The following is a 24,932-nucleotide window of genomic DNA, read 5'->3' as shown; positions in this document are numbered from 1 at the left end:
GCTTTATGCACATACCCAGTAGCCCTATATGACTATAAACTAGCTCGTAGGTTATACGTACACTTTACTCATGCATTGTTGGCTGTGTTAGACAACATACATTGCGTAAACATTATCCACATGAGGGACACACTCTTTTCACGCCACTTCGATACGAAGTCATTTTCGCTAACCCTAAACCCTTTCCTAACCTTAACCTCCTAACCTGATACGCTAATTCTCCTAACCTGCTAGTAAAAAGTCACTTCGTTATCGAAGTGGCGTGAAAATATTGTTTCCCTTCCCCATGACTTACCCCGGTGTCTTCGAACCCCGACAGTGAACGCCATATCATCTCCCTCGTCTTTGAGGCCACTCTACGCCGTTTAGTGTCCACATTCTACAACGAATCAACAGGAAATGTATGTGTATTGAAAGTACGACAGTAAGAAAGTAAGTAGTAAGTAAATTGCCTTGCACGAGCCTTGGTTTGTGTGAGCCGGAATTGCTCATAGGAGCAAGAGCCTATCTCCCGTTTCAATGTATGTAGCGTGAGGCAGTTTGATGAATAGGTACACCCCCTGGACAGGACGCTAGCCTTTCGCAGGGCCTTTGTTAGAATGTGTTGGAAGGTTATCGGTTATTGGATTAGCCTACATCTACCTGCAGCCGGATAACTGTTTCACAGCAGCTATAATCCCTCAATTATAATCCCTATGTTCCTCACTGAAGCAAATTATGTTGTTGGCCTAACTGACATTATAGACTACTTCAGCAAACTAATGAAATAGTTTCAATATCAATTTCATATGCTGGCCTAGCCTGTGGCCTATGGTTTTGGACGCCCATGTCACTCATTTATCACAAATAACGGTATACCTATTTACAGATCAGGTAGGCCTATCTATTAGTAGCCTAGACCTTTGCCCAACCTCGCATTGAGGTGTTTAGTTTGTTTTTTAAACTGTCTTCCCCTATGCTAAAAGAGGCGTTAGATTTCACATGGTTGATTGTTACATGTAGCTCCAAATTACAAAAGTGTCGCCACACGGATTATGGGAGTCGTTGAAATATATTGCAGCAATGCCATCATGTGGTGATTAGTAAATAATACAGTCTTCATAGGACTTGGTCCTGAGGAAAAATAACATTTATACTTTTAATTTTAAGAACAAATTCTTATTTGGAACAGTGGCAGTGACAGATTTTTACCTTGTCAACTGGGGAATTCGATCCAGCTATCTTTTGGTTACTGACCCAACGCTCTAAGCACTAGGCTACCTGCCGCCACTGTCCGAAATAAACACTTCGACCCCAACACTTTTCCTAGATCTGAAAGAAATGTATGAATTTGGTTGGTGTAGTCATTATTTTAATCTGACAGCAGGATAGGTGGTGTTTTTTAATCAGTTTGTGAAATATGATTGCAGTATAATGCATCAACACTCACTATCCGTCAATGTTTCTTTGTTTTGCTATTTTGGTTATTTATTTTATTATTTGGAATTATGTTTATTTAATTTGATCCCTTAGGTCCTCAGGTGGGGTGGGATTGGGGAGGGGGATGTAATTTCATTTTGTATGTATGTATGTTTTTTATTTTACCTTTATTTAACTAGGCAAGTCAGTTAAGAACAAATACTTATTTTCAATGACAGCCCAGGAACAGTGGGTTAACTGCCTGTTCAGGGGCAGAACGACAGAGTTGTACCTTGTCAGCTCGGGGATTTGAACTTGCAACCTTCCGGTTACTAGCCACTAGGCTACCCTGCTGACAATTATTATTTCTAATTCAAACCAGTGGTGTTAAAAGCACCTACGTTTTATACTTGAGTAAAAGTAAAATTACTCAAGTAAAATTGAAAGTCACCCAGTAAAATACTACTACTAGTCTAAAAGTATGTGGTTTTAAATATACAGAAGTATCAAAAGTAAATGTAATTGCTAAAAGTGCAAATAGTCTGGGTAGCCATTTGATTAGATGTTCAGGAGTCTTATGTTTTGGGGATAGAAGCTGTTTAGAAGCCTCTTGGACCTAGACTTGGCGCTCAGGTACCACTTGCCGTGCGGTAGCTGGAGTCTGACAATTTTCAGGGCCTTCCTCTGACACCGCCTGGTATAGAGGTCCTGGATGGCAGGAAGCTTGGCCCCAGTGATGTACTGGGTCGTACGCACTACCCTCTGTAGTGCCTTGATGTCGGAGGCCGAGCAGTTTCCATACCAGGCAGTGATGTAACCCGTCAGGATGCTCTCGATGGTGCAGCTGTAGAACCTTTTGAGGATCTAAGGACCCATGCCAAATCCTTTCAGTCTCCTTATGGGGAATAGGTTTTATCATGCCCTCTTCATGACTGTCTTGGTGTGCTTGGACCATGTTAGTTTGTTTGTTGGTGATGTAGACACCAAGGAACTTGAAGCTCTCAACCTGCTCCACTACAACCCCGTCGTTGAGAATTGGGGCGTGCTCTGTCCTCCTTTTCCTGTAGCCCACAATAATCTCCTTTGTCTTGATCACGTTGAGGGAGGGGTTGTTGTCCTTGCATCACATGGTCAGGTATCTGACCTCCCTGTAGGCTGTCTCATCGTTGTCGTGATCAGGCCTACCACTGTTGTGTCATCTGCAAACTTAACGATGGTGCAGTCATGAGTGAACAGCGAGTACAGTAGGGGACTGAGAACGCACCCCTGAGGGTCCCCCGTATTGAGGATCAGTGTGGAGGATGTGTTGTTACCTACCCTTACCACCTGGGGGCGGCCTGTCAGAAAGTCCAGGATCCAGCTGCAGGGGGAGGTGTTTAGTCCCAGGGTCCTTAGCTTAGTGTTGAGCTTTGAGGGAATTATGGTGTTGAACACTGAGCTGTAGTCAATAACTAGTATTCACATGTAGGTGTTCCTTTTGTCTAGGTGTGAAAGGGGAGTGTGGAGTGCAATAGAGATTGCATCATCTTTGGATCTGTTGGGGCGGTATGAAAATTGGAGTGGGTCTAGGGTTTCTGGGATAATGGTGTTGATGTGAGCCATGAACAGCCTTTCAAAGCTACAGACGTGAGCTACATGGCTACAGATGTGAATGCCATGGGGCTGTAGTCATTTAGGCAGGTTACCTTAGTGTTCTTGGGCACAGATACTATGGTGGTCTGCTTGAAACATGTTGGTATTTCAGACTCAGACCGGGACAGGTTGAAAATGTCAGTGAAGACACTTGCCAGTTGGTCAGCGCATGCTCAGATTACACATCCTGGCCGTGTGAAAGTTATTCACATCGGCTGCAGAGAGCGTGATCACACAGTCGTCCGGAACAGCTGATGCTCTCATGCATGTTTCAGTGTTACTTGCCTCGAAGCGAGCATAGAAGTAATATAGTTCCTCTGGTAGGCTCGTGTCACTGGGCAGCTCTCGGCTGTGCTTCTCTTTATAGTGTGTAATAGTTTGCAAGCCCTGCCACGTCCGACGACCTTCGGAGCCAGTGGAGTACGATTTGATCTTAGTCCTGTATTGATGCTTTGCCTGTTTGATGGTCCGGCATAGCAGGATTTCTTATAAGATTCCAGAATAGAGTCCCGCTCTTTGAAATCGACAGCTCTACCCTTTAGCTCAGTTGCCTGTAATCCATGCCTTCTAGTTGGGGTATGTACGTACGTCACTGTGGGTATAACGTCATCAATGCACTTATTGATGAAGCCAGTGACTGAGTGGTGTACTCCTCAAATTATCGGAAGAATCCTGGAACATATTCCAGTCTGTGCTAGCAAAACAGTCCTGTAGCTTAGCATCTGTATCATCTGACCACTTTATTGACCAAGTCACTGGTGCTTCCTGCTTTACGTTTTGCTTGTTAGCAGGAATGAGGAGAATAGAATTATGATCAGATTTGTCAAATGGAGGGAGAGGGAGAGCTTTGTACGCTTCTCTGTGTGTGGAGTAAAAGTGGTCTAGAGTTTCTTCCTTCTGGTTGCACATTTAACATGCAGGTAGAAATTAGGTCAAATGGATTTAAGTTTTTCTGTATTAAAGTCCCTGGCCACTAGGAGCGCCGCCTCTGGATTAACGTTTTCCTGTTTGCTTATGGCGGTATACAGCTCATTGAGTGCGGTCTTAGTGCCAGCATCGGTCTGTGGTGGTATGTAAGAAAGCTACGAAAAATACAGATGAAAACTCTAGGTAGATAGTGTGGTCTACAGCTTATCATGAGATACACTACCTCAGGCGAGCAAAACCTTGAGACTTCCTTAAATATCATACACCAGCTATTGTTTACAAATATACATAGACCCTCACCCCTTATCTTACCAGAGGCTGCTGTTCTATCCTGGCGATACAGTGTACAACCCGCCAGCTGTGTGTTATACATGTCGTCGTTCAGCCACTACTCGGTGAAACATAAGATATTACAATTTTTAATGTCCCGTTGGTAGGACATACGTGGTTTTAGTTCTTCCAATTTATTATCCAGAGATTGTACGTTGGCCAATAGGACCAATGGCAAAGGCAGATTAGCCACTAGTCGTCGGATCCTCACAAGGTACCCCGATCTCCTTCCGCGATACCTCTTCCGTCTCTTTCTATTGCATATGGGTGTCTGGAGTAAATTCCTCTCGTTCGAATCATTAAAGAAAAATTATTCATTCACTTCAAAGTGAGTAATTGCTGTTCTGATGTCCAGAAGCTTTTTTCGGTCACACGAGACAGTAGCAGCAACTTTATGTACAAAATAAGTTTCAAACAATGCAACAAAAAAAAAATTGCACGGTTTGCAAAATGTAACTTATAGTACTTTTGGGTGTCAGGGAAAATGTACGGAGTAAAAACAACATAATTTTCTTTAGGAATGTAGTGAAGTAAAAGTTGTCAAAAATAAACAGTAAAGCAAAGATACCCCCAAAAAACTACTTTAGTAGTACTTTCAAGTATTTTTTTGTACTTTACACCACTAATTAAAACACATTTGATCACCAAAAAATATAAATTGTGTTTATAGAGCTAGGCTCAGCCTGAATATCCACCAGATGGGGCTATATATTATTCATTACGTTGTTTGCCATGGGGCTGAGTGGATATATTTTGCAATTGTATAACACATTTTTCCATATGGTGGAGGCAAATGTTGGCAGTTTTTAATATAACTAATGACCAATGGACCCCACCCTGGTTGGTAATTCGACCATGCTTACTACAAGTTTAGATAGCTGGCTGCTAGACTCATTTTGCAATCCCCCAAAAATTGAGCTGACATGGGCTGATGCACAACCAAATTTCGAAATTACACTTTGTGTATTCATTCTATTATTCCAACTCAACAGTAAATTGAGACCCCACCCCGACTGAAGGGGGGCCACGTGCCGCCAGTTTCCCATCCCTGGTCTACATGGATAGACAGGCCATAGCAAAATAGCAACTTCGAAAATTCATTGTAACCTTCTCGTGAACAAGCAATAATTATTCACTCCAAATAATTATGAAACAAAAAGTGAGGCGGAACTATGAGGCATTCGGACCATGACTACCGACGTGCACCACCCGCGGACACTGGAAATGGAGTGTTCATAGAAATGGGTCCGTGTGGTAAGCATTGTATTCAAGATGGAGACCGCCAGTAAAATGAGCCTAGCAGCTCTACAACAACAAGATCCGTATATCAACAAACTTCTCGATGTTACCGGACAGGTAGCACTGTACACCTTTAATTCCAAAGCAAATGAATGGGTAAGCTCGCCAAAGGAGTCGCTGGTTTCTTCTGTTTATTGAAGGTAGTTAGCAGCTACGTAACGTTAACTAGAGCGCTGACTTTACCATATCGGATTTAGTTTATCATTAGCAATCTAGTAAAGTAGCATACTAGTTAGCGAGCTATATCAAGCGTGTCCCTGTGGGATTGTGTAACAATCGTTTGCGAGTCATAAAATATAAATTAGTATGAGAGTCTTTTGTTGTAACGTTAGTTGGGTTACTAACTTCGCTACTTAACTAGCTAACACTTAGCAACTTAACTAGCTATCTGGGCTAGTTCGTTACGTCGTAGCATGCCATTTCAGCTAGTCGTGTTGTACTAGCAACACTGACCAATAATATAAACGCAACAGGTAAAGAGTTGGTTTCATGAGCTGAAATAAAAGATAACCGAAAATTTCCATACGCACAAAAAGATGATTTATCTCAATGTGGGCGTGCACAAATTTGTTAGTGAGCATTTCTCTTTTGCCAAGATAATCCATTCACCTGACAGGGTTGAGATATCAACGAGCTGATTAAACAGCTTGATCATTACACATGGAGCTCCTACCAGAAGATAACTGACGTCATGATTTGACCTCGTACTTTTCCGAGTTACCAGTTGTCTTGAAAGCACCATGTGATCATTGATCTCCTGAAGAAGCTATCCATTTTCCTTTCTTTCTGTGCCCCCCATATGTTTGGATATACTGGTAAAGTTGTTAGGTAATGTGACTGAGTAGATTTAGAACCGCCCCAGACTGACCGGAGCACAATTGACCCAGTGTCGTCCGGGTTGCCCGTCACTGTAAATAATAATTTCTTATTAACCTTTTATTTTTATGTATTTAACGTTTTTTTAACTAGTCAAGTCTAGTTTTAAAAAGTTTAATACATTTAAAAAAAAAAGTTTTATGAATATAAAATGCAGTCGCGGTGATCCGTTGTAGGAAGAAAAAAAAGTGCTCCGGTAATATGGTTCAGATCTGTGTAAAAATGGCTAGCTGGAGCTCGTCTGAGAGGCCGGCTGTGAATGCCCTCACCCGCTAGTACTAAGATCTGCTCGCTATAGTGTTACAAACGTTGGTGGCAACGATTTAAAAGGAGCTATTTTTATTTATTAATCTCGACTGGTAAATTAAGGCTCGCCTCCCATTCGGCTGCATAGGGTTGCACCCTTAGCCTGTTAACTATCAGCACGTCACCCACCACTTGACCACTTTGCAATGTGAGTTTGAGGCAGTAGAAGAGTTTGAAACCTGAACGTTTTACTTTACTACAAATAATGAGGCATGTCTTACCTTGCTTCAAATTAACCTTGTGAAAATCCAACCACAGACACTTTTAGGCAATTATTTTATAAATACTTCCTCATGCAATTAACCAGCATTTCTCTCCTGTTCTATTGGTTTTCATATCAACTTACTCTCGTTGTCCAGAATCCAAATTCTAGTCATATTAGCAACCCAACATAGTTGTTGCTATTAGATTCCCTCTCTTTCTGAGTTTCTAACAGAGTGTTAATCTCTGTCACATATGGAACTGCTTGTATTAGGTGTGCTGTTTAGAACAGTTTTCCACAAATTGCATTTTGGCAAATGTTTGAAAATGTGTTTTTTTAGCTGCTCTGTTACAGGAGTTGCATGTTCAATAATAGGCTATAGCCTTTTGACTGTAAGATGATAGGACTGCTATTGTTGCATGTTTCCATGAAGGACTTAATGAAAAATGTCTGGTCCATGTATGCATGCATGCATAGTATCAGAGATACTGGCTGCACTTGACATCTGCGTATCTGCAGGCTGATGCTCCATCCTAGGAGTGGTCAAAGAATCAACTGCTGCCTTGGACAGTCGGGGATCCCCATTGGGAGGACAGGGCGACCCCGCCACCAGAACGGGCCCCATGGCAGCGGCTGGCTGTGACTGCACGATTGGAGTGGGGGTCTCCTTAACAATGGCTAGTCAAAGCTCTTGCTGAGGGGGGTGCAGACCTTGGTGTGCTGGTCTGTGCTCTCTGGAGTTGTCTTCATCTGATGTGGAGCTGGGCCTCTCTGGAGTTGTCTTCATCTGATGGGGAGCTGGGCCTCTCTGGAGTTGTCTTCATCTGATTGGGAGCTGGGCCTCTCTGGAGTTGTCTTCATCTAATGGGGAGCTGGGCCTCTCTGGAGTTGTCTTCATCTGATGGGGAGCTGGGCCTCTCTGGAGTTGTCTTCATCTGATGGGGAGCTGGGCCTCTCTGGAGTTGTCTTCAGCTGATGGGGAGCTGGGCCTCTGGAGAGCAGAAGCGGACCTGGCTCTCCTGTGCTTATTGTCGAGAGGGCCTAGACTACGCCCTCCTGATCTCTTCCCTTTCATAGAACAGCTCCTCGTAGTCCCTCTGCAGCTCCCAACTGGAGAGGGTGTGGTCACTCCATGGCCACTGAGGAAGCCTGGAGCAGGGCTTGGACAAGAGAGGGGTGTAAGCTCATTCTCGGGTGCGTGGCGGCTTTGTGTGTAGTTGTGGGCTGAGGTGGGGTACCTCAACATCTCAGCTATAGCAGGCCAGAATCCGGGAGATATGAAGGACCATGTAAAAATGTCTATTCGGAACTCGTCTGAGTTGTCAGCTTTGAATGCCCTCACCCGCTAGTACCGAATGCTGATTCACTAAGATCTGCCCACTATAGTGTTGTCCTATCAGAACTTCATGTTGAGGCCCATTAATATACACTTTGTCACCAACTTGTCAGCTCAGGGATTTGATCGAGCAACCTTTCGGTTACTGGCCCAACGCTCTAACCACTAGGCTGCCTGTCGCCAATCATTAAGATTCAGTTAGAGTACACTAAATAAATATACATGCAATACAACAATAAGCAGATAAGAAAACGGTCATAATATAAACATATCAATGAATACAATAGTATAGCATCTACATGAAGAATATACAGCCAGAGAAGGAGAACTCTTAACTTCTTACTTGGTTGGGGTAGATTTAAATACAGTAGAGTTAACATTAGCTGAGCACTAGCAAACAATACTAACTTCTTACTTGCAAACGTATCTACACAGTTACGCTGCACAATAAGGTAACCATAACTCACTACTATTGCACCCCCTATTAGCACAATAACATTCCCAACACTCAATTGCCAATGGACGAACAGCACTTTAGTAGAAAGGCAGCATGTGAATTCTGTCAGCATCAAACAGGTCTTCTTTCTAAAGATGGCAAAACACGTTTTAACATAAGGTGTGCAGGGTTGGAGCGTGTCCAAGTGCCCTGATTGGTTGGAATGAATGAGCGATTGATAGGTCTGAAAGCCAGTCCAATTGAAATATGGGATATGTTTCGTATTGCGTCAGACAACAACATTGACGAATACGCTGATTCGGTGAGCGAGTTCATTAGAACGTGCGTTGAAGATGTCGTTCCCACAGCAACGATTAAAACATTCCCAAACCAGAAACCGTGGATTGATGGCAGCATTCGCGTGAAACTGAAAGCCCGACCCACTGCTTTTAATCAGGGCAAGGTGACCGGAAACATGACCGAATACAAACAGTGTAACTATTCCCTCCGCAAGGCAATCAAACAAGCTAAGCGTCAGTATAGAGACAAAGTAGAATCTCAATTCAACGGCTCAGACACAAGAGGTATGTGCCAGGGTCTACAGTCAATCACGGATTACAAAAAGAAAACCAGCCCAGTCACGGACCAGGATGTCTTGCTCCCAGGCAGATTAAATAACTTTTTTGCCCACTTTGCGGACAATACAGTGCCACTGACACGGCCCACAACTAAAACATGCAGACTCTCCTTCACTGCAGCCGACGTGAGGAAAACATTTAAACGTGTCAACCCTCGCAAGGCTGCAGGCCCAGACGGCATCCCCAGCCGCGCCCTCAGAGCATGCGCAGACCAGCTAGCTGGTGTGTTTACGGACATATTCAATCAATCCCTATCCCAGTCTGTTGTTCCCACATGCTTCAAGAGGGCCACCATTGTTCCTGTTCCCAAGAAAGCTAAAGTAACTGAGATAAACGACTATCGCCCCGTAGCACTCACTTCCGTCATCATGAAGTGCTTTGAGAGACTAGTCAAGGACCATATCACCTCCACCCTCCCTTAGACCCTAGACCCACTCCAATTTGCTTACCGCCCAAATAGGTCCACAGACGATGCAATCTCAACCACACTGCACACTGCCCTAACCCATCTGAACAAGAGGAATACCTATGTGAGAATGCTGTTCATCGACTACAGCTCGGCATTTAACACCATAGTGCCCTCCAAGCTCGTCATCAAGCTCGAGACCCTGGGTCTCGACCCCGCCCTGTGCAACTGGGTACTGGACTTCCTGACGGGCCGCCCCCAGGTGGTGAGGGTAGGCAACAACATTTCCACCCCGCTGATCCTCAACACTGGGGCCCCACAAGGGTGCGTTCTGAGCCCTCTCCTGTACTCCCTGTTCACCCACAACTGCGTGGCCACGCACGCCTCCAACTCAATCATCAAGTTTGCGGACGACACAACAGTGGTAGGCTTGATTATCAAACAACGACGAGACGGCCTACAGGGAGGAGGTGAGGGCCCTCGGTGTGGTGTCAGGAAAATAACCTCGCACTCAACGTCAACAAAACTAAGGAGATGATTGTGGACTTCAGGAAACAGCAGAGAGAACACCCCCCTATCCACATTGATGGGACAGTAGTGGAGAGGGTAGTAAGTTTTAAGTTCCTCAGCGTACACATCACAGACAAACTGAATTGGTCCACCCACACAGACAGCATCGTGAAGAAGGCGCAGCAGCGCCTCTTCAACCTCAGGAGGCTGAAGAAATTCGGCTTGTCACCAAAAGCACTCACAAACTTCTACAGATGCACAATCGAAAGCATCCTGTCGGGCTGTATCACCGCCTGGTACGGCAACTGCTCCGCCCACAACCGTAGGGCTCTCCATAGGGTAGTGAGGTCTGCACAACGCATCACCGGGGGCAAACTACCTGCCCTCCAGGACACCTACACCACCCGATGTCACAGGAAGGCCATAAAGATCATCAAGGACAACAACCACCCGAGCCACTGCCTGTTCACTCCGCTATCATCCAGAAGGCGAGGTCAGTACAGGTGCATCAAAGCTGGGACCGAGAGACTGAAAAACAGCTTCTATCTCAAGGCCATCAGACTGTTAAACAGCCACCACTAACATTGAGTGGCTGCTGCCAACACACTGACTCAACTCCAGCCACTTTAATAATGGGAAATGATGTAAAATATATCACTAGCCACTTTAAACAATGCTACCTAATATAATGTTACATACCCTACATTATTCATCTCATATGTATACGTATATACTGTACTCTATATCATCTACTGCATCTTTATGTAATACATGTATCACTAGCCACTTTAACTATGCCACTTTGTTCACATACTCATCTCATATGTATATACTGCACTCAATACCATCTACTGTATCTTGCCTATGCCGCTCTGTACCATCACTCACTCATATATCTTTATGTACATATTCTTATCCCCTTACACTTGTGTCTATAAGGTAGTAGTTTTGGAATTGTTAGCTAGATTACTTGTTGGTTATTACTGCATCGTCGGAAATAGAAGCACAAGCATTTCGCTACACTCGCATTAACATCTGCTAACCATGTGTATGTGACATACAATTTGATTTGAAAGGAACAGAGTTTTTTTCAAGCTGGTTGGGCAACAATCAAGCTGTTTTCGCTGTAGTAATGGTGCAACCATGACACTATGGAATCTGCCCTCGCTTTTTTCTCTAGGGCACTCTGAAACAACGGTACAGCAGAGCCTTATCAACATGACAACAATTATTATCTCAGAGGTTGTTATCCGAGTTGCACAGCAACATCTTTTAGAGCCCTGGGTACCACTAGTACTAACGCTGTAAACTAGCCAGCTAGACATCAGGGCCATGTTCAGAAGACCACAATGGTGTGCAAAGTTTGATTCCACGGAAACTGCTGTTCTGAACAACCAGTTTGTGTGGTCTGAAATACAAACGGTCACAACCCAAGAGCAGGGACGCGTTCCTCTGCCCAGGCGTTGCTGACGCCTGCCGGATCTTACAACACCTGGATGGATAGGTATTTAACGCATCAGCTAACCACATATGTTATAGCAATCTGTCAGTCAATGACGTGGCGCGCAACCATTGGTTGATGCATGTAACGTCTGAGCAGGGGGACACGATCAATGATAGTGCCCAAAAGCCTGTTTTAGCATGGGCAGCGCCAATGAGGACTTTCACCTTATTGAAGTAATCAACTGGGTGGGACTTCTTATTGGTTAAGGAAGGATCACATAATTCCATCCAGGTCATCTGGAGGGATCAGCCAAAGCAATATACTCCTGAGCAAACATTCCAGAATTGCATGTGGCAGTAAATCGGCAACCTTTTCTTTATACCTGTTCAAACATCACCTTCCTGGTGGCAGTTTGCACCCTTTCAGCTCATAGAAAGTTTAATGAACTGAAAGCACCCAGACCAAATATCAACTAACATGTTGTGATTATTCTTCTTTTACCTGATGATCGATTCGTGTTCAGCAAGTTCAAGTTGTAATTTTTCTGCATGATTTCCATTTCAGGAAAAGACCGAAATTGAAGGCACCTTATTTGTTTATGCCAGGTAATTTATTTTTATGGTGACCTTTTTTGAAGGGGACACTGTTGCAACGATACTTAGCTAGCTAACTAGAGCCTAACCCCCTTCTTAACCTGTGGTGGTTGTCTCACCACCTGTCCTCATGTCTACGCTTCCCTAATTGAGCTCTTCCTCTCTCATCTCCACCCTCCCTATTGCTCTTTTCAACGTCACCACTCTGCTTTTATTTATTTATTTTTTGTGACAAACACATTTAGCCTAATAGTCTTTCTCCATTGCTGTCCAATAACCTGTCCACAGGTGTGCATCCCCTTATCATGGCTTCACCATCATGAATCGCCTGAGCACAGAGAATCTGGTGGAGCCCATCAACAAAGACCTTGAGTTTCAGCTCCAAGACCCCTTCCTGCTGTACAGGAATGCTAACTGTGAGTAGGCTATACCATAATAGTCCACTAGTCAGTCTGAGATTTCCACCCCATTGGCTGCTTTGCAATAACTTAAAGTAACTTTTCTTGTTACTGTTCATACCATGTAGCCTGCACTAGTGATGCGCAGGTTGACTCATAATCCGCAGTCCACGTGGTTATATAGTGTGGCTGGAGGGCGGGTGGGTGACAGGCGGGTTGAATAAAGAGAAACAATACCTTAAATCCGTACATTTATAATTATTGTGCAATTTATATAGGCTACATTGTATTTATTTATTGTACATTTTTATTGTACATTTTTTAGGCTATCTGGTACTACTGTAAAAACCTCAACTTTAGGGTTTAACTGTACATGTGTCAAATAGCCTGCAAAGCCAATTGCCAAATAATGCTTTTGGGAAAGGCAGAAAAAAATGTACGCAAAAAGGATATTGTCGAACTTGAATTCATCAAGACAAAATCTGTGAATGGAGAGTTGAAAATAAAGACAAGGGAGGGCCAGAAAAGTCATGTTTGGGAAAGATTTGGTGAAGTAGTAAAAGAGGATGTTAGCAGGCTATGTTATGTGTGATGATTGTGAGGCGCTATACAAATACAACAGTGACAAGACGGGACTTCAAATAGGCCTATGGCATGTCAAGGGAACTGTAGCCTACTGTTTAGATGAGTTAAAGGGAAACTGAAGTCTGGACATTGACTAACCAGAATAACCTACTGTTTTTTGGCAGTCCTCTGTTAATAAGAGTCACGTGCGAATCGACATCCCTGTGTTTTGAGAGAAATGTCTGAGTTTCACAGGTGTTGCTCGCAGCTTGAGCAATAAAAAAAATAACTGATTCGATAAATTGAACGAAGTTCTGCGCATAGTTTACAGTGCATTCGGAAAGTATTCAGACCCTTTGACTTTTTCCACACTTTGTTACAATACAGACTTATTCTACAATTTATTAAATTGTTTCCCCCCCCTCATAAATCTACACACAATACCCCATAATGACAAGGCTAAACCAGGATTTTAGAATTTTGGCACACCTGTATTTGGGAATTTTCTCTCATTCTTCTCTGCAGATCCTCTCAAGCTCTGTCAGGTTGGTTGGGTAGCATTAATGCACAGCTATTTTCAGATCTCGCCAGAGATGTTCGATCGGATTCAAGTCTGTGCTCTGGCTGGGCCACTCAAGGACATTCCAGAGACTTGTCTCGAAGCCAGTCCAGTGTTGTCTTGGCTGTGTGCTTAGGGTTGTTTTCCTGTTGGAAGGTGAACCTTCGACCCAGTCTGAGGACCTGAGTGCTCTGGAGCAGGTTTTCATCAAGGATCTCTCTGTACTTTTCTCCGTTCATATTTCCCTCGATCCTGACTGGTCTCCCAGTCCCTGCCTCTGAAAAACATCCCCAAAGCATGTTGCTGCCACCACCATGCTTTTTCCGTGGGGATGGTTCCAGGTTTCCTCTAGACGTGTCACTTGACATTCAGGCCAAAGATTTCATTCTTGGTTTTATCAGACCAAAGAATCTTGTTTCTCATGGTCTGAGAGTCTTTAGGTGCCTTTTGGCAAACTCCAAGCGGGCTGTCATGTGCCTTTTACTGAGGAGTGGCTTCCCTCTGGCCACTCTACCATAAAGGTCTGATTGGTGGAGTGCTGCGGAGATTGTTGTCCTTCTGGAAGGTTCTCCCATCTCCACTGAGGAACTCTGGAGTTCTGTCAGAGTGACCATCGGGTTCTTGGTCACCTCCCTGACCAAGGCCCTTCTCCCTCGATTGCTCAGTTTGGCTATTTACTACATTGTAGAGTAATAATAGTGAAGACATCAAAACTATGAAATAACACATATGGAATCATGAAGTAACCAAAAAAGTGTTAAACTAAACAAAATATTTTCATTATTTGATATTCTTCAAATAGCCATCCTTTGCCTTAATGACAGCTTTGCATACTCTTGGCATTTTCTCAACCAGCTTCATGAGGTGGACACCTGGAATGCATTTCAATGAACATGTGTGCCTTCTTAAAACTTATGATGAAACTGGCTCTCATGAGGACCGCCACAGGAAAGGAAGACCCAGAGTTACCTCTGCTGCAGAGGATAAGTTCATTAGTTACCAGCCTCAGAAATTGCAGCCCAAATAAATGCTTCACAGAGTTCAAGTAACAGACACATCTCAACATCAACTGTTCAGAGGAGACTATGCGAATCAGGATCAAATCAAATCGAAATGCCGGCAAGAAACCACTACTAAAGGACACCAATAATAAGAAGAGACATGCTTGGACCAAGAAACACAAGCAATGGACAATAGACTGGTGGAAATTTGACCTTTGGTCTGGAGTCCAAATTGGACATTTTTGGTTCCAACCGCTGTGTCTTTGTGAGACGCGTTGTGGGTGAACGGATGATCTCCACATGTGTATTTCCAACTGTAAATCATGGAGGAGGAGGTGTTATGGTGTGGGGGTTCTTTGCTGGTGACACTGTGATTTATTTAGAATTCAAGGCATTCCGCAGCGATATCCCATCTGGTTTGGGCTTAGTGGGACTATCATTTGTTTTTCAATAGGACAATGACCCAACACACCTCCAGGCTGTGTAAGGTTATTTTACCAGGGAGAGTGATGGAGTCCTGCATCAGATAACCTGGCCTCCACAATCACCCGACCTCAACCAAATTGAGATGGTTTGGGATGAGTCAGACCGCAAGTGAAGGAAAAGCAGCCAGTGCTCAGCATATGTGGGAACTCCTTCAAGACTGTTGGAAAATAATTCCAGGTGAAGCTGATTGAGAGAATGCTAAGAGTGTTCAAAGCTGTCATCAAGGCAAAGGGTGGCTACTTTGAAGAAACTCACATTTTTAAAAATATATTTTGATATGTTTAACCCTCTTTGGGGTACTACATGATTCCATATGTGTTATTTCATAGTTTTGAGGTCTTCACTATTATTCTCCAATGTAGAAAATAGTAAAAATAAAGACCTTTGAATGAGTAGGTGTTCTAAAACTTTTGACCAGGTAGTGTATGTGATAAAGTGAACATCTGAGGCCTGTGCCCAATTTCTGGACAGGTGGTCATGGATTTTTTGTTGTTGCCTGATTTAGATATATTTCGTCTTATTATTTCTGACATTTTGGTCATCCATTTGTTAGTCAACTTCTCTATAATTAGATACATATAGCTTCTCTTTTGTCATTATATGTTACCCAAGAAGACTAAATAAACCCTTACTGTAATAGAGCGATAGAATGAAGGATTCAATACAGTTGACATCGGACTGTGGAAAAAATACAATAAAGCAACAACAACAAACAAACAAAACTAGTTCAAAATGTCCAAAAGAAAGCTGTGAAAACGACCAAACGTGTTTCTGATAAGATTTCAGTTCGGCTTCAATGCATATTTGATGTGGTTGAAACACTATGATCAGCTAGATGGTATCTAGCTGATCATTGCATTCTCTCAAGATACATGAATAAATAAATCATATTTCTCCACTCCTGTTCCCAAATCCACATTTAGCCTACATTTAGTAAATAAATTGACTGCAAGAAATGCTATGTTATTCCAGATGTGCAATATTCAGAGATTCTGTTTTTGTGGAACTGCCCAGAACTATATTTCCATTAAAAGAGCTGCGGGTGAACATCTTATGTATTACTAGGCTACATTTAGCATTGAATGTGCTATCTATGTAACTTTTCCCCAGATAAATAAGGAAGGTTGTCAAAGTTTTCTAAACACATTTTTGGAATTAAGTTGCAAAGCACAGCTTGCACACAAGCATTAAAAATCTGTCAGGCCTCCCGAGTGGCACATCTCTTCTGATAGATCTCCTCCGCCCATGGCCTCACGCTAATGTGGTTCCACCCAGCACAGGAGCTCTGCATCGCAGTGCTAGAGGCGTCAATACAGATCCGGGTTTGAGACCCATGAGGCGGCACAGTGTCATCCGGGTTAGGGGAGGTTTTGCCCGGCCGGGATGTCCTTGTCCCATCACGCTCTGGTCGACAGTTGTACGGTGTTTCCTCCGAAACATTCGTGCAGCTGCCATCCGGGTTAAGTGAGCAGTGTGTCAAGAAGTAGTGCAGCTTGGAAGGGTCGTGTTTCGGAGGACGCATGGGTCTCTACCTTCGCCTCTCCTGAGTCCGTACGGGAGTTGCAGCGATGGGAAAAGACTGTAACCACCAATTGGCTATCACGTAATTGGGAATAAAGGGGGTAAAAAGAACCCTCCCCCACAAAAACTTTATAAAAATCTGTCAAGCTGTGTAGAATTCAAAAGAGTACTTGAAAGCTTTCAGACCCTTTGACCATTGGGTTATGTATTTTACTGAAATCCCACCATACTATCTACTATTTAATTTTTCTATTTAGTCCTTTGGAAAAGAACACTACCCTGTCTGTGCAGCAGACACACACACATTAAACGCATGCAGACATACAGGAAAATAACATACATTTACACATGCCCCCTATAACATAATTCCACCACTTCAATCCCCTTCCAGGCTGACCCCTGCAAAGATATACATGCATACAAATCTACCAGACAGACATTGACACACACTACCCCTCCAGTCAGACTTGCCTCTGAATGCACTCAGCAGACAACATCCCAGGGTTCTCTGGAAGATGGCCTTCCCCTTGTGCCGGAGGTCATTCTGAGACTGATGGTGCGCAGTGAGCAGGAACATATCTGTTAGTGTGAGGCCATGGGCGGAGGAGACCTAACACGGTTCTACCCAGCATAGGAGCTCAGTCTGAGGGAAAATATATCTCTCAGGCCCAAGGGCCTCTATGGCCTGGAGCTGCCTGGAAACCACCTCATGGATGGGATGGATACAGCACGTCTGCTCTCCGTGGTAGTTCTGTAGGCGTCTGATCCAGTCATCCAGAGGAGCAGCATTATCTGGAACCCTGTGACTCCTCCTCAGTCCTCTAGTGCCTGCAGGCCCCTGGGGGGGAATGCATGACTATCCTGGAAAGTGGCGTTCTTGGCTGTCTTTGAGACTCATGAAGGGATGATGACTTATTCTGTTTACCATGATTCCAAGGTTTGTGTCCTGCCTTCCCTTAGTAGAGGGTTGTATCAGTGCTTCAACAGGTTAGTGAATGTGAATGTGGCCTGTTTAGAGAAAGACCTGTTTTATACGTCCCAGGGATCCCCAGGTAGAGCACGAAACACTACTGTTGCTAGGTTACCAGCCTCTGAGGGAAACACTCCTGTCACACACTGTTTCTTCAGAAAGTCCTGTCTGGCTCAGTTGGTAGAGCATTGCAACACCAGGGTGGTGGGTCAATTCCCACAGCGGACCAGTTCGGGGAAAAAAGTATGAAAATGTCTGCATTCACGACTGTAAGTCGCTCTGGATAAGAGTGTCTGCTAAATGACAACATAATAAATAAAAAATAGTTGCTGAACTCTTTCTTCAACTAAAATATCCCTCTTCCTAAGGGATGCGGCTCCAGTGATCCCTTCTATCTCCCATTATCTCTTCTAGTCAGTCATATTTCCCTCTCGTCTTGGTGTCCCTCCTACAGTGGGCATATACAGCATCTGGTTTTACGATAAGAAGGACTGCCAGCGCATCGCTCAGCTCATGGTGAAGTGAGTATGTCCCGGTGAAACACACAACCACTAACCCAGATAAGAAAACCATTATCACCCACACCGCTGGGGGAGCCATTTATCACTTTACAGACATGAGATTGTGTTGTGTATTTGTGTTTTCCCACTGATTTGCTAGTGTGTTTATCTTCACTATGTGTTTCTTTTGGTGTGTCTCTGTCCTCCAGGATTGTGAAGCAGGAAGCCTTGCAGGGCCACCGGGGCTCCCCAGAGAGGGCTGACGTCCCTGGGAGGACCAATGGCTGCTCCAATGACATCCTGGAGCTCCTCAGCAAGGCCAAGGATGAGTTCCACAGGGTGAGAGACGGGAGCAGTCTTCACATCGCCAAGGAAATCTGGCCACACACGGACACGTGACCACAGTCCAGAAGAAAACACACACACACATAAGGGACAAGAGTGTTTCTCTTACTCAGTTAACCTCTGTCTTAGTTACTCTCTCTTGGTGTCACTCTCTTTCCTTAGATCTTAGTTCTGCTGCACAGTGTTTTTACTTTGTTTTAATTGCTGAGATTGCACACACCCCTCCCAGTTTCCATTCGTCTGAACACACTAGTAGGAATGCCAAAGTAATAAATAGGTCTGTGTGTTAACTAGACTCAGGCGGGGGAAACAGAGATGTCCGTTACTGCTGAGCAGAGGGTGAACACCGAGACGCTGAAATCAGCCGGTGACACTACAGCGCACGCTCACAGCGCCTCACAGCCAGAACAGGTACGTAACCACTAGTTGAAATGACTGCACTATCTGATAACACGCTGCCTGTAACAAGTGTTCTCTCACATGACTGAAATGACTGTTACATGTCATTGAATGTTTACTGTATAAGTATGTTTCATATTGACTGTGGTAACTGTATTTGCAGAGCTCCCACTCTGGCCAGAGGCAGATCACTGTGGAGGAGCTGTTTGGCAATTCTCTACCGAAGGAGGCCAACCTGCTGCCAGCCATGCCCACCCAGAGTTCCACAGACCCTGCTGCCACGGCCCCCGTCAGCTCCCTCCAGGCCCAGAGCTATGCTCCGCCCATCCCTTTCCAGCCCTTACTGACACCCCGCCTCACAGCAGACCCAGGGGGAAACAACCGGCACCTCACCCCTGGTCTGATCTCCCTGATGGAGGCCAGAGGGAGCCCTGGCCCAGGCTACACCCCCTACCCTGTGTTCCCCGGTGGACCTTCAGGGGACCCCCAACCCCAGCACTCTGTGTCCCCACTGTTGGTGACGCCATCTGGGATTGAGGCTTGCGGTCCTCCACCTGGCCCTCTGTCGGCCTACCTAGGGAAGGAACCGGCCTACCTGAAACCCAGCCTCTCTGATCTCCACAAACCCGCCCTCACACCTAGCGTCTTGCCTAGCCCGCTGGCCACACCCCAGAGCTTCAGAGAGCCAATCACCAAGCCCGCTGCCCTCGACAGCATGCCCACAGGCCGTGTGCAGGTAACCAGCTGTTCTTTTTTTTTTTTTTTTTTGTGGGATGTGTACTTAGTGTAATCTGTCATGTCTGAAGGACTCCCTTCTTTCTCAGCTGCAGAGTAAAGAAAGTGATGTGTTCGTTCAATCTCAGAAACTGTCAAAAACCCAGCCAGTTAGTATGATTTTGTTATCACGATATAGATGGCTTTGATAGTTAAAATGAAATTACTTACTATGTCATCTTCCTGCCCTCTCTTTCTCTCGACCATCCAAGGCTGTCCCTGTGAAGGCGGGTCTTGTGGTACCGGGGGCGGGCACTTCACTTACGGGGGCAAAGCACTCCATTCTGCTCTCACCAAGCGCCTTTCAGCATTCTGTTGCCAAGAAAACGGAACTGCAGAGGAAAGCTGCCCCTCCCTCGCCTCCGCCCGCAGCCACAGGGGTGGTGGAGCTCCCCCAACCCTCCTACAACAGGATTCAGTTACAAGACACACTCATCCACCTCATCAAGGTAGCGAGAGAGCTGAAGCCTTTTCACCCCAGACTCTAGCCTTGTGTTTGACGTCTTGGTCAAGTTCAGGGTTTATACTGCAGACTTCAACTTGCTGTTGTTGGCATTTATAAAATGCTCATGACCAGGTTATGAAGTCCTTCTGTATGTGCCCTTCAAATTAAATGTTACCCAAACATATTACTTAAGAGATCTGCAATGAACTGAAGAAGTTGTGTGAAGTCTGGAAACTTGTTTGCTACTGTTATGCAAGATTACTGGAAGATAACTCCTCTCTCTCCTGTGTCTGTGTAGAATGACCCAGTGTTTCTCAGTGCCATCCACGAGGCCTACCTCCACAGTCTCTCCAAGGACCTGAGCCACGTCAAGCTATAGCCTCATTCCAAACCTGAGGCTGGGCCTGGACACGCCTGGACAGGGGCACCAGCCAACCTAACGTACAGGTACTGGATCACTGGGGGCTACTGCTGGCCATGTGCAGAGGCACAAACACTCCTAACTTGAGGCACAAACTGGCTCTGTACCTCTGGAGCAGCTATGTGACTGCAGGAGAAGGACGGGACTTGAATGTAGCAGGCTCATATCATTGTTCTCCTACCCTGTGTGGAGGAGAAGGTGAATGGGGACATGTCACAGTAGTGTCAAATCAAGTACGCACTCTAGTAAGACATATTGTTGATGAGAAATAAACCCCTGGGGAAGGAGGATGATAATAAGAGTAAACCGTAAACCCTCATATGTCTTGGGAAAGAGCCTCCGGCCCTCTATGGTGAGGTCAGTGCTTCGGGACTTGCTGTGCAAGCCTAAATTAATTCAACTCCAGGTCCACTTCCTTGTTCTTCCTCAGTACAGCTGGGATTCTACACACATGCTCTCTCCCGTACCCCCTCTCTCTCTTTCTCAATCTCTTGTGATCCTTCTTTCTGTCATTCCCTCACCCCATTCATGACCACCAGCCTCTGTCCCTGTTAAGGGATGTGTGCAATAGATTGCAATGCCTTTTGGGAGATTATAGTTTTTTTTTTATATAACCAAGCTTAAGTGTGTTTTTTCCCAAGGGTTTAGACAGAGAATTTTTGTATTCATGTCGGCCCTATTACGTGGGGTAAGGCACTAAAAGCTACTGCAAGACTGTACCTGAGCTAACAGCAATCATCAAAAGGATCATCTTGTTTAATAAGGTTGATGTCCACGCCCCCGTGGAAATCCAATTGGCATAATGAATTTTTTTTAAACATAAAAATCAGTCAGCTTAAGCTAGAGAGCCACTGCTTCGGCCTATATCACGCTTCCACATCTGGTGAATGGTGACAGAGCTAGAGCGGTGTTTGTCAGATCATAAACATCCTGAAAATCGGTCTTCTCACAAAATGGTCTGCAGTGTCTGAACAGTGACCCCTCTATGGAAGGGTTGATACTCTCACCAACACCATAGTGTTCTCCGTTTTGCCCTACACCTGCCACCCGTCAGGAGACTTGTCTGAAGTCGGCACAGACGATCTGCCAACTTCTGTCTGTAGCGTCCCAACCGTTTGGCTACACACTAATATGACCCCTCTGTGGAAAGGTGAGACTGTCACGAACATGTACAGTACCAATCAAATATTGACACACCTACTCATTCAAGGGTTTTTCTTTATTTTGACTATTTTCTACATTGTACAATAATAGTGAAGACATCAACACTATGAAATAACACACATGGAATCATGTAGTAACCAAAAGTGTTAAACAAATCAAAATATATTTTATATTTGAGTTTCTTCAAAGTAGCCACCCTTTGCCTTGATGACAGCTTTGCACACTCTTGGCATTCTCTCAACCAGCTTCACCTGGTCATATTAGTGTGAATGGAAGTATATATGGAGACTGTTTAACCAAATATATGGGGTTAAATAAGATTGTTTATATCTGAGAGATATAAGAAATAACTTCCTTTTGATATTTTTGGGGCCTATCTGTTCTGTGTTGTGAATCTGTTATTCAATGTGTTTGTATGGGCTAATAGCAGTAAGACCCCCAAAAATGTTCATCAAATATATATATATATATATTTTTTTGATACTTCAAGGGGTCTTAAAATTCTAAATAAAATAGCTAAATTAATTGGTATGACCTTCTTAAAACAATTCCATATAACTTAGTAGATCCCCCTCCCCCAGCTTAGCGACCTGTATATTAGACACGGTATATTCTCTCACTTTCTCTGTTCTCCACTCTGCAACCAACAGCTGAAAGGGACTAGTATGTCATGACAGGTTGAGTCAATGTGTATATCTTTGATCTTGTAGGTCAGTCAGTCAGTTTTGAATGTTTTTGATAACGCCATCCTCCCTTACACATATCTGACCATGTGCCACACTGCCAATCTACACTGAGTGTACATAACATTAAGGACAGCTTCCTAATATTGAGTTGCACCCCCCCACCCCTCCCTTTTGTCCTCAGAACAGCATAAATTAGTCGGCATGGAAAGCGTTCCACAGGGATGCTAGCCCATGTTGACTCCAGTACTTCCTACTGTTGTGTCAAGTTGGCTGGATCCCCTGTGGGTGGTGGACCATTCTGGATACAGATGGGAAATTGTTGTGTGTGAAAAACACAGCAGCGTTGCAGTTCTTGACAGAAACCGGTGTGACTGGCACCTACTACCATACCCGGCTCAAAGGCACTTAAATCTTTTGTCTTGCCCATTCAGGTAAAGTGTATGGAGTAAAAAGTACATTATTATCTTTAGGAATTTAGTAAAGTAAAAGTAGAAATTGTCAAAAAATATATATGGTAAGGTACAGATACCAAAAAAACTTAAGTACTTTACACCACTGATGGAAGAGCAGGTGTCAATATTTTGTGCACTCAGTGCATGTTCACATGATTTGATCACACACAGTATGTATTTCAGTTTGGCTGCACTCAATCACACATTTCATTTCGATTGACAGACGTAAAGAATGGTGGTGTTTAGCTATAGACAACGGAGGAAATTGAGAACCTCATCTAAACAAATAACTAATCAACACATTGTTGTCAAAGGAATTTTAGTTTTTGACCTCGTCTCTTGATTTCTTTCAGCCAGAAAGTATATGTAAGTTTCTTCGTAGTGTAAGAAGAGAACCTCTTACTTCATGCACATTGTTTTCACGTAACACCCCAGTCAGTAAAAAGCAGTTCATTAGTAGTTTGTGACTCAATTTGGTTCCTCAATAATATATTTTTCTTCTTCTATGACACCGTTTTATTGGCTCAATGATGCATGTTGTTTGATAGGTGTGTTTTCAGACACGATATCAGAGTTTACTCCCCTGTGTACATATTATTTAGTCACAGGCTCAATACTGGAGGAGAGAATAGATGAGGCCCAGAGATAAAAATACATAAAAAATGTCTAAGATTATTTTACACTGTGTTAAAGTATGCCTCTTATTTGTCAGTGTCAGTTTAATGAGTTAACTTGTCTAATGAACCATGTCATTTCTTACAGGTTTTTTCTGTCACTCTGTGCTTTTGTTTATTATAAATATTTTGTGATATTAAAGATTAAGTGAAGTTTTCTCTCAAACGATTTCAATTTCTTGCTGAAATGAGTTACTTTTCTTAAATTATTTTCTGTTTTGGCTATTGCAGTCATTACACCCAGCAATGTCAAACTGAAAGGCAAATGATATAACACCAGGGGTGCATTTCAGTATTCCAAGGTGGTTTCTTCTCCTCGTTCCCTCTCCATCCGCTGTAATCTAACCAGTTTTTCATGTCAGTGAGAATGAAGGAAAGGAAATGAGAAGAAACCACCTTGGACTATTGAGATGCACCCCTGGTGTCATAGCATTTGGAGAGGTGGAGACAAGGAGAGGTGGCCATTTTGGATGATTGAGATGCAGTTCAAGGCATATCTTGAATAAGCCAATAGAGGGCAGCAAGGTTACTTTATTTTGTTTTTCTTCTGTCCCAGTCGCCAGATGCCAGTGTTCTTTACCGCGCTATTCCCAGTACGCCCCATTCTTCCAGCCTTTGTTTTATACTGTATAGTAGTGGCCACATTTTCAATCAGCACATGGTGCCACTTTTGTTCACAGGTTCTTCCCCATTTCGCATAGCAAAAAGACTGAAGAGAGTGAGCATGGACATACGGGGTGCCAGTTGGCAGATTTTCGTTATGGCTGGTGCAGTTGTGTAGTGCATATGAATGAGTGATAGAATAGACCTAATTAACTTTATATACCACAGTCCTAAAAAAAAAATACTAAAATATGCCATTTAAAAAAAAAAAACTTTCTCCCCAGATAGTATCGAACATGTCATAAAAATAGAATGACAAGAATGGCAACGTGTAGAATAGCAGGAAATTAGCATTAAAACTGCTAGAATAGCACGAGGTTAGCTATAAAATTGCACCATTTTCTCTCTGCCGCATAACAATATGTTTACAATTGCAAGAAAATTTGCATTAAATCAGGAACATTTTCTCTCAGCCTCGTGGCAAAATGTTTAGAATAGCATGAGATTATAAAATGTTTCTCTTTGCCCCGTGTCAAAATGTGTAGAGTTGTAGAAGTTGGCTGTTTCCCCAACAACAAAATATTTCTGACTACTACTGTACCAATGGAGAACATTTTGTAGGTAATGACCAACAGTA

General features: G+C 43.9%; 2 protein-coding genes across 9 annotated transcripts in view; one reads left to right on the top strand and one right to left on the bottom strand.

Annotated features, from left to right (window-relative positions):
• Positions 1 to 6,944, bottom strand: part of LOC118377279 (voltage-dependent L-type calcium channel subunit alpha-1D-like) — a 201,304-nt gene extending 194,360 nt beyond the window's left edge. For 3 of the 4 annotated variants that reach the window (XM_052482056.1, XM_052482059.1, XM_052482058.1), the window contains exon 1: positions 296 to 430. In XM_052482056.1, the coding sequence (XP_052338016.1) occupies positions 296 to 329 (34 nt within the window). In that variant the 5' untranslated portion in view covers positions 330 to 430. Of the gene's footprint in view, positions 1 to 295; positions 431 to 6,259 lie in introns of those variants that run through there. The other variant, XM_052482061.1, reaches the window with a different exon arrangement.
• On the top strand, positions 352 to 23,858 carry LOC118359701 (mRNA-decapping enzyme 1A-like). Of its 5 annotated transcripts, XM_052482075.1 has the most exons (10): positions 5,549 to 5,682; positions 7,490 to 10,789; positions 12,305 to 12,345; positions 12,622 to 12,749; positions 18,287 to 18,353; positions 18,542 to 18,671; positions 18,972 to 19,088; positions 19,240 to 19,812; positions 20,063 to 20,299; positions 20,594 to 23,858. In XM_052482075.1, exons 4-10 carry the CDS (start codon positions 12,653 to 12,655, stop codon positions 20,672 to 20,674), a joined length of 1,302 nt encoding a protein of 433 aa, XP_052338035.1. In that variant the 5' UTR covers positions 5,549 to 5,682; positions 7,490 to 10,789; positions 12,305 to 12,345; positions 12,622 to 12,652; the 3' UTR covers positions 20,675 to 23,858. The 5 variants fall into 5 exon arrangements, with proteins under 5 accessions (XP_035594218.1, XP_035594216.1, XP_035594217.1 ...); XM_035738325.2 differs by lacking the exons at positions 5,549 to 5,682; positions 7,490 to 10,789 and adding an exon at positions 352 to 432; XM_035738323.2 differs by lacking the exon at positions 7,490 to 10,789 and having other exon boundaries at positions 5,489 to 5,682.
• Positions 23,859 to 24,932: the final 1,074 nt, after the last annotated feature.

Source organism: Oncorhynchus keta, chromosome 27 (assembly GCF_023373465.1).
Source record: "Oncorhynchus keta strain PuntledgeMale-10-30-2019 chromosome 27, Oket_V2, whole genome shotgun sequence".
Classification (NCBI taxonomy): domain Eukaryota; kingdom Metazoa; phylum Chordata; class Actinopteri; order Salmoniformes; family Salmonidae; genus Oncorhynchus; species Oncorhynchus keta.
The sequence above is the reverse complement of the archived record's forward strand: the minus strand, read 5'-3'. Positions and strand labels throughout refer to the sequence as shown.

Excerpts from the sequence above, each read along its gene's own strand:
- LOC118359701 (XM_035738323.2), top strand. The coding sequence starts at position 5,560 with ATGGAGACCGCCAGTAAAATGAGCCTAGCAGCTCTACAACAACAAGAT. Across the intron at positions 12,346-12,621 it reads ACCTTATTTGTTTATGCCAG|GTGTGCATCCCCTTATCATG; the intron begins GTAATTTATTTT and ends ACCTGTCCACAG. Across the intron at positions 18,354-18,541 it reads ATCGCTCAGCTCATGGTGAA|GATTGTGAAGCAGGAAGCCT; the intron begins GTGAGTATGTCC and ends TCTGTCCTCCAG.